At 38.5% G+C, this 9,503-nt stretch overlaps 1 protein-coding gene across 2 annotated transcripts; it reads right to left on the bottom strand.

Moving 5' to 3' along the window:
* Positions 1 to 451: 451 nt before the first annotated feature.
* On the bottom strand, positions 452 to 5,438 carry alx3 (ALX homeobox 3). Of its 2 annotated transcripts, none has more exons than XM_033969137.2 (4): positions 5,089 to 5,438; positions 1,720 to 1,994; positions 1,520 to 1,645; positions 452 to 1,062 (listed from the first exon to the last, which is right to left on the bottom strand). In XM_033969137.2, the coding sequence occupies exons 1-4, from the start codon at positions 5,414 to 5,416 to the stop codon at positions 715 to 717; spliced, it is 1,077 nt and encodes a 358-aa protein (XP_033825028.1). In that variant the 5' UTR covers positions 5,417 to 5,438; the 3' UTR covers positions 452 to 714. The 2 variants fall into 2 exon arrangements, with proteins under 2 accessions (XP_033825028.1, XP_055078958.1); XM_055222983.1 differs by having other exon boundaries at positions 1,720 to 1,990; positions 5,169 to 5,438.
* Between the last annotated feature and the right edge of the window lie 4,065 nt (positions 5,439 to 9,503).

Genomic DNA, 9,503 nt, shown 5'->3' with positions numbered 1-9,503 from the left:
TCATGATGCATGAAGTGCTACAAACAGCTTCTCAAAAACAGTAGCCCATTTCCCTAATATAATAAGTCAGAACCACAACACATAGTAGTTTTCCAGCTTGTCATTTCTCCAAACCCATATGTCATGCCTCATATTGTATTGAAAATCTAAATTAAAGGAAAGATTGCTTTGACATTTTGACCAACTTTTTTTGTTCATTCTTGCAGCAGTCTATAATTTGTAGATGATCAAATGAACAGTCTTATTAGCTTGTCTTGTTTTATCAGTTGTAGAATGTAATTGAATAAAATACAGCCTTTCTTGTGTTATCAAAAACCTAAGTTTAAAGCACATTATTCTGAATACTTAACACTTGCAGCTGATGACAGATTTTATTATGGGTGACACTATTTTCACAAGAAACACAAAGAGGATTAACATGATAATTACATTTGTACATGCTTAAATAACTCCACCATTGTTTTACTGGACATATCAAATGTAAAAGAGGTGAGATGTAGTTACTATTATTATAGTTGGTTTTACGTGCAAGGGTTATTTCTCCATTTTCAACAGTCCTCGTCAGAATTGTGAAATGTCTTTGTGTTGCTTGTACAAATGCTGAGAGGGAATATTTGAGTCATAGGCTGAGCAGCTGTTTACATTTGCACTAGATCAGTAATGTAATATGCTTTGGCTCAGTCAGTGCATAATGGAGAGTTGGCATTGTTGTGGTCATGTGGGCCAGGAGAGAATGCTGCCCGGCTCTTTGGCTTTCATCCGCAGTGCTACCAGGCCAGTGGGCTTGTACTCTGTCTCCGGTCCATCGATGGAGGGGGAGCCCAGGCCCCCGGGGAAGCTGTGGAGAGAGTAGAGGCCGTTGATGCCCGGGTGGTGATGGTGCGGAGGATGGTGGTGATGGGGGTGAGTGGGTGAGGTGGGCATCCCCATGAAGCTCTGCAGGTTACTGTGAGGGTGAGGGTACGGGCTCATGCAGGATGAAGGGTCAGGTCCCAGGACACAACCAGCGGCTGAACCTCCTCCTCCGGCTGAGGGCGCTCCGGGCCAGAGATTACCTTGCATCTGAATAGAAAGTATGAAAGAATTATCAGCCAATACTTACAAATCATTTCTATGTAAAATGAATAGGTAAAATCAATTAACATGAAAACATCTTGTTCACAAAATTGTAAATTGGCTATAGTAATATACTAGATAACATACATAAATAATTGGGTAAATCTTTTAAAGTATTCATCAACTAATTTAGTTAAATTATTCAAAGACAGAGAAACAAGTTTTGGCAAAAGTTGGGTAGCACTTTACAAGAACTACACTTTTAATAACTTTAATAAAGCTTAATCTTAATAAAATTATTCTCATTAAATTATTGTGTTCAATATAAATTAAGTCTTTGATCATGTTTTGTTAAGGTTAATTAAAGTGTAGTTATTGTTAAGTTTTAACAAATTTGCATGCTTCTACCGCATCACAAATGACCTAAAGGAAAAAAACAGTTATGAAGTCTGTAGTGTCTTACCTGATATGTGTCATGGCGAGGCAGTAGAGATAAGTCGTAGGTAGCAGCAAAGTGGTTGCGGACCTCTTGAATCTTGCCGTAGCGTTCCCGTTTCCTCCACTTTGCTCTGCGGTTCTGAAACCAAACCTGTCCCAGACCAGACTGACAGTGGTAAGTCTCCATTGTATTGTTTTAAAGCAAAGAAAAGGACAAGCCCTCACCTGTACCCGCGCCTCCGTCAGCTCTGTGCGGAGGGCCAGCTGCTCGCGGGCGTACACGTCAGGATAGTGCGTTTTCTGAAAGACCTTCTCCAGCTCCTCCAGCTGAAAGGTGCTGAACGTAGTGCGGTTTCGGCGCTTTTTGTTTTTGCCCGACAGATCGATGGAGTCTGCAATGGAGTCTCCTTGGATCATGCTTGCAGCTTCTTTCATCTTTGCACAACAGTCCGAGCCGATCCCAGGGTAGACCAGGGCTTTAGGGGTTCCCTTTTCTCTGCCTTTGAACACAAATAACAAAACAGAAAATTTTAATATCTGACAATACTATGAACATGTTTACGGTAATGTAAATATATTTTCCATATTTGTGTTTTGAGTTGTTTTTGCCTTTCCTCCAGTATATAGCAACTTAAAGTATTTTGAAAAACGCTAAGAGTTATTTATTATTATGAGGTCACGATCATCATTTTATCTTATTATCATGTCACAATGTCAAATTCTAATGTTGTCCAATTACACAGATTTTTCAAAATAAGCATAAATTACTTTCGTTAATAACACCTCATAAAGTACCCTATGTGACTTCATAAGACTCTTACATTTGCCGGGAAATTAAAATAGCACTGATTATTAAACTTCTGATTATCTAACATCTGTATTTTATGATGGACAATGTCTGAAGTTCCTATTTATAGCCTGAGTTCTGTCTTTTCTGGTGAACCATGGAGAAAGCTAAGTGGAATCATGTGTGTTAAAAACAAGAAACAAATAATTAAATGACAGCTAAACTGAATGTAGCTTGGTGGTCAGCGGTCAACATTTAGCTGTTTTATTACATTAAAAATAACATCAGATAAACTCTTTCATAAGAATCATCCAAACCCATTACCTCTTGGTTGTTTTTCTCATTGCACAAAGGAAGTTTTGTCCTGTTGTGTCGAAAAACAACACACATAATTTATTCAACTAAATAGCCTTAAACCAGATTAGTGGGGTCTCAATTCTTATTCAATCATTCATGGGCTTTAGACTGTTGCCATTGGAATTAACAATTCAAAATAAAATATTCTATATCTGGAATGGTTACTCGAGTACTCAAAGTGGTGCTTTTAAACAGAAATTGAAAACAGAAAGGGGAAAAACATGGATTACGTATTATTTCTAGAAAAACAAGGAAACACACAGTATAAAAGAAATGTTTCTTAAAAATCATAAGCTGCAAAGCTGCATGCAGAACAGTGTCCAGTCACCGACAGACAGCCATTCCCTCTCATCTATTGTTGGACAGCAGGAGAGACTGTGTGTGACGACTCAGGGATCCAATCCACAAGCTTCAATATGTGAGGAAAGAGCTACCACTATTTACTTCTATTTCAGTATTCATGCTATTCAGATCTAATTTCTCAGGCAGTTTGCATGTTTGAAAAAAAAAAATAATAATAAAATAAAATAAAAAAATAATAATAATAATAATATATATATATATATATATATATATATATATATATATATATATATATATATATATATATACATATATATATATATATATATATATATAATTATTATTATTTTCAAAATAACATTATTATTACTGATTCATTAAGTAAGTAGAAAAACTGATGCATTTTATATCCAGAGAAAGCAGTTTCTTTTTTCCTCCCCTGTGAGAGACTGACGAAACGCCTGTCTGTGCTGTTTGGATGTTGATGTCTGTGTTCATTACGTCTGACCCTGTCTCACTCTCATTGGAGGCAGCAGACACAACTCCACTGCACTAATTCAATCTGGGGCCGCTCAGAGCACTTCTCATTGCAACATTAATTTCCTCATGTCCATTAGATCCACACTACACACAACAGCTCTGAATATTCTCAGGACAGACAGGGGCCGCGGGACATTTGTAACTGTGGCTTTTAATCTGTCAAAAATCCATATCCGCTGCACCTCCACTGACAAACACTTATGGGAAATACAGAAAGGCCAAATGAATACAGAAAATCTGAAGCAATTTAAGCATGTATAAAACAATTAGGCCCAAATAAACATATTAGATTTATGATGAATAATAGTCTAATACACAGTCAGATTTAATCACAGAATGTTTGTTTGTTTCTGGGTTTTTTTCTTGTTTGTAATTTGAAACTGCATCATTATTAAATGAAGACAGGGATTTGCTGCATAATGATACTTTTTTACTATATTATTATTAAATAAACAGAAACTATGTTTTATTAATTGAATTATAAAGTAATAAAGTAATTTTGTACATAGCATATATTAATTATGAAGTGAAAAATTACAACAAATAGTAGACATATCAAATTACAAGTGACATATAGTTTTAAGATAAAGTTTAGGCCTTAATAGTTTGAGGTCTTGTTCTGGAAACCATAAACCTAAATGAATTAAATTACTCTCAGTTGTCTTGACAAAGAGGCCTACTGCAAAAACACACACTAAAAGGACAAGTATGAGAGTAAAAAAAAAAACACAAAACAAAACAAAACAAAGTTATTTCTGATGAAAACTTAATTTGGAAAAGAATGAGGCTTTAAAATGGGCGGGTGATAGTGTTATTTTTGGCAGGAACATGAATCATTTGTATATTTTTGTGGACACAGAGATGTCTGAGACCTCATATCCTCCTCCGTTCTGCACACTCATCAACATCAACAAATAAAGAGAAAGAAATCATTTCTTCAAGATGCACTTCCTCAAACATGGACGTTTATTGACTATTAAGTCTGACAGCATTCACCCCACGCCTGCACTGAGCTGAGTCTATCATTTAAAACAGTGATTAGTCTCTGACGGCTGGCGGCTGCTGTCCCGTCTGTGGCACTGACCTCTGACCTGTCCTCACAAGTGTTCGGACTTTCACTGCAAGGTCTGAGCAATGGCATAGGGCTACTGCACTTTTAGTGCAAAATGATAATTTATTATGAAAATTCATGATTGTCAAACTTGTCTAATTGTAAGTTCAAGTAAATTTAGTTTGAATTGTTTTATTAATTACCATAGTAGAACAAAACTTTTTTTTTTTTTCTTATATGAATAAATATATTTTGGTATTTAAAATATGCATAATTATAACAGTTCAGATAATGTATTTAGTTTTAAATTTAAAAAGGGAAAAAAAGTGTGTAGCATCCATTAACATTTGTTTAAACGCACTCATATTGTCTATCTACAAAAAAAAATGCATTTTTTGGAAACACATTAAATAGGTTTTATTAAGTTGCATTCCACAGGCGGTTTAGCAATTGAAGAAATATCTTTGTTCATCGTCTGACCAAAAAAAAAAAAAAAAGTTATAGACTAATCTAACAATTTAAAACTTTTAGGCAAACTGGAACTTGCCCCACTTACCATCTGAGCTGGAGTCATAAAATCCTGGTTTCCCACTGACCACAGTCCCCTTTTGGTCCTGATTCAAACTTTCTAGAAACTTGCCGTGTTTTCCCGGAGAACCGGGCGCAGTGGCCTGCGCACCTCCGTGCGTAAAGTCCGCCATGGCCGCCGTGTACAGGTCCCCGCGTAAACTCAGGCGATGCTGCAGTGGACCAAGGTGCGGGGCTTTCAGTTCATCGCAGTGCAAGAAGGTCCCCGGGCCAGAGCCGTGCTCCAGACCAGGAGGGGTGTCCGGAGTCCGCCTGCTGCTCTGCGAAGAGAAAGACAAACAAGTGTCCGTGTCCATTTCGCTCCAGCTCCGCACGAGAGACGACAGTGACTGGCTGCTGACGGAGCGGGCGGACAGGTCTCTGTTTTTTTCTCCCGCTAAAGTCAAGTGGGTGGGATTTACCAGATCAGAAACAAAGACCCGTGAAACCGGCACCGCGTGCGTGGAAGCGTGCGTGTTTGTGAAAGAGAGCGAGAGCGTGGGTGCGCGCGTCAAGGCCTATCCAGCTTCCAAAAGTCTGATATAATTTGCCAAAAATTCAATCACGTGTGGTTTGTGTCCCCTCAATTAACCATTTAATTCCTATTTCACATGTCGTTATGGTCTTTATGCAAATTCAGCACAAAGACAAGACGCGTGCGCAAAACAAATATGCGGGGAAATGAATTATAAAAGTAGCCTGTTTTTTGTTTTTTTGTTCTGTTTTTTTAAAATACTGCTCAGGTCTTAAATTAATAGACAATATTCAAATTTACAATGTAATTAAACCAACCAACATTCGCAATTTAAAGGCTTCGGAACGAACGACAATAATTGTAAATGCAGCCTGTGACAATAGTCTATTTTACACACACCATTACCATGTTTTGCAAATGTGTTTTAAAATATGTTATGTTTTAAACATATGTTAAAATATGTTTGCTGTTTTCAGGCATGATGCGTACGCGGGCGCAGCGAATAGCCATATTTTATTTTAAAGCATTTATGTGCGGTAAGGTTACTATGTCTTTAGTAAAACACAGGTTTTTATTCACTTTAATACCATTACATGTGCCACTTTATTTTGACTCAATAGCCTATTTTTTACGCACGAGCGCGTTGAAAGAATACTCACTTTAACAATTTGTTAAAGGCATTACAACATTTAAAAGTAGGCCTAAATGTGAACGCACAAAAAATATTAATAAACACGTTTTTTCTTTTAAAAAAGAAAAAATAATAATAAGAGCATTACCCTATGGTCAACAACAACGCATTTTCTTATTAGGAACAATTCGGCAAGGCCTGGATTTTAATGTAAGAACATGTTCAAGGAAAACATGAATGAATCTCTTTAGAGATTAATAAAACTGTTAAAATATTGTATTATCCTTTGAATGTCGCCTATGAACTAAAGGATACATCTTAAAATCAGCGTTATCTGCTCAGTCTGGTCGAATCTACCAAATGTTGTGTGAATGGGTTTGACTCAACAGTAAGATAAAAGACTGTTAGTCTGACGTGTTATCTCTGATCTAGACCCGCTTCATCCAAACACAGTGCACTTACCGCGTCCCGTCAGAGCGCTGCCGGTGCGGACATCTCCACATCTCTGCGGATCTCCGAGCGGATACCTGAGTCGTGCGCCACTCAGCTGATGGACAAGTGCGTAAACAACAGGTCCATTTAGGCCGGGGGCCCTCTCTGATTCAGTCTGGAGACAGAGGATATCAAAGTACCCCGAAGTTTATAATTCAGAAAGGTTACTGCTATAAAACACATTATCCGCTTTAAAAAACACATAATTAGGCCCAAGTTGAGACACTACAAAGTGTCAAATTTGTCCAATCAAATAAACGATCTGAAATAAATTGTAGGAAATTATATAAAATCCCTTCTCAGTTTAATAATAATAATAATAATAATAATAATAATAATAATAATAATAATAATAATAATAAATGAATAACTCTTATGTACAGCTTTTCCATTATTCATTTACTCCACCCTTGGTGGTGGTAAGCTACTATTGTAGCCACCGCTGACCTGGGACATAAGGACAAAGGTGAGGCTGGCAATCTGCACTTTTGCCCCCTCCGACCAGCACAAACACTCGCACACACACCACTTTCATACAAGCCAATGTGGGCAAAGTACCATGCCTAAGAACACAAAACAGTTTTTAGCCACTTTAAGCTCATCTATGTAGTTTATTTCATCAAAAACATATCCTGCTACTATTGCTGTAGGCACTTGCTCTAGGTGATAGTAGAATGAGACCAGAAAAATCAATCAACATATAAGTTAATATACACACAAATATTCTAATTAGACAATCTATCTGAGATCTGAGAATCTCCAAGCAATAGCCTCTCATGTTGTGTCTCTTTGAAAAGTGTGAAATCCACTTATACTATAGCTTTCTTATATTGAGTGGCCACAAACAGACATGGAGAAGAAGAGCTCCCTCAAGTTCAAGTGATTAGTGGCTGTAGATATAGGGCTTAACAACATTAGCTTGTAACATGACTTAGATTAGCATGTTTGGGTCAGTGGGGCAATAAGACTCAAAAGACTTCGCTGTCGTCTAAATCAGAGCTACCGTTCAAGCTCTCACTCTAAATGTTATCCTGCCCATAAACATTGCTACAGTTGCCACTATTTATCAAACTGGCTGACTGAGTGACCACCATTAAAAACCTCATAATTTTCTCTGAGGGGGGTATGTTGGAGGGATGTAAACACATGAGGGAATAGGATATGTTTCTGAAATGTCGTGACAACCATGTCCTGTGTAGCCTAAGGGGGCAGAGAGTTCTTGGATTCACAGAGCCAGCTGAGTAAATGCACTCCAGAAATGTGGCCAAGAGGAAGAGTTGTGATCTGGGAGCTGCTGCAGGTAGAGTGTTTATATGAATATTGCATTAAGAGGCAGATGATGTGGAGTTATGGGCATGCAGTTTGGAACGGAGTCTCCAACATGTCTCTGCTGCTGGGGGAGGCAGGGTGACTATGGAAAAATAAAAATGATATACTAAAATTAAAAACATACATTCCAAAGTAAGACTGCACATTATTAAGCTTTTAATACCCCATAAAGTTGAATATTACACTAGTGCTGTGACATAATTGATCTGACAGATCAACTGAACAAAATGAAACTCAATTTCCCCATTGTGAGACAAATAAAGGTTGTCCTAGCTTCTCAAAAGCATATCGAAATATTCTCATTGCCTACAGATTTCAATAACAAAATACTGGCCTTAAATTCTGCCCTAGACATATTTTTGTGTTTTCCTTTAGAGTTTCCTTATCAGATATATCAGTGCACTGTACGTAACCAGCTCCACTCTGCTCCCTGTGGTCTAAACCCTTGTCCCCCAAACCTGTCCGAGCCATGACCCCGCTCAGGAAATCAGTTCAGCCTGTTGGGTCCTGGAGCCCCCCCGCTGCCCCTCAGAGCTGGGCACAGACGAGGGATAAAGGTGACCCCAGTCTCACTGAGCCCCCTGCAGCCCTTAGGCTAAGCACTGCTTCCACCTCGCCCTATTCCACATCCTCTGTCCCGGGACGTCCCACTCCAGGGCTTTGTCACACCCGGTTACACCTTACATCCTCTCCCTGACACACATGACCTCCTAAACAACCTGCACATGCCCATGATACCACTCAAACTTCAGACACACAACTATTGTTGCATGAGTCTCTTGATAAGAATGCAGTGCACAAACTAGAGCAGTGCTTTTCACCCTTTGTTGAGTCACTCACAGCATACTTTTTTAGCTGAAAATTACATGACACTATCTATTAAAATATTGCCAAACCATATAATCCAAATACTGTGCCACTGTGACTGGCACTTTGGTAATGTTGCTTGTTTTGCTTTGTCTTTTTGGATCAGAACTTTGCTCATTACCTTCCAAAAATAGTAAATTCATAATTATGTTAATTTATTGTTGCTACAATGCTACATGCAGGTCTTGTTTTATGTTTGTTTTTTTGCTCAGATTGCACACATCTGTGTCTATCATAAAGGGCACCACAGGAAAATCAGCAGATTTGTTGAATATTATGGGATGTAGACTAAATGAACACCCCTGTAGAGTGCTTCAGGAGTATAACTGTGTGATAGTGGCGGTCTGTCTGTCTTAGTGTCTACGCCTCAGGCTCTTCCTCTCACGTACAGGGTGGTGATTCAACCTGAGGTTTGCATTAGAATAGGAGAAGGATAGCTAATTTAATTAGGCACCATGAATGCACAGAGATGATCCCATGTGCAGAACCTCCAGTCATGTCCAGGAGCAGCAGAGCCAGCTGAAGCTGTGACTGACAGCAGCTGACCTCAGGGTCAGCGGCTGGAGCGGTGCATTCTGGGAAGCACACACGGCTGTAGCAAGGGAGTTTT

The sequence above is a fragment of the Periophthalmus magnuspinnatus genome, chromosome 7 (genome assembly GCF_009829125.3).
Source record: "Periophthalmus magnuspinnatus isolate fPerMag1 chromosome 7, fPerMag1.2.pri, whole genome shotgun sequence".
Classification (NCBI taxonomy): Eukaryota; Metazoa; Chordata; class Actinopteri; order Gobiiformes; family Gobiidae; genus Periophthalmus; species Periophthalmus magnuspinnatus.
The sequence above is the reverse complement of the archived record's forward strand: the minus strand, read 5'-3'. Positions and strand labels throughout refer to the sequence as shown.

Excerpts from the sequence above, each read along its gene's own strand:
- alx3 (XM_033969137.2), bottom strand. The coding sequence starts at position 5,416 with ATGGACACGGACACTTGTTTGTCTTTCTCTTCGCAGAGCAGCAGGCGG. Across the intron at positions 1,995-5,088 it reads TTATGACTCCAGCTCAGATG|GCAGAGAAAAGGGAACCCCT; the intron begins GTAAGTGGGGCA and ends TTGTGTTCAAAG. Across the intron at positions 1,063-1,519 it reads CTCGCCATGACACATATCAG|ATGCAAGGTAATCTCTGGCC; the intron begins GTAAGACACTAC and ends CTTTCTATTCAG.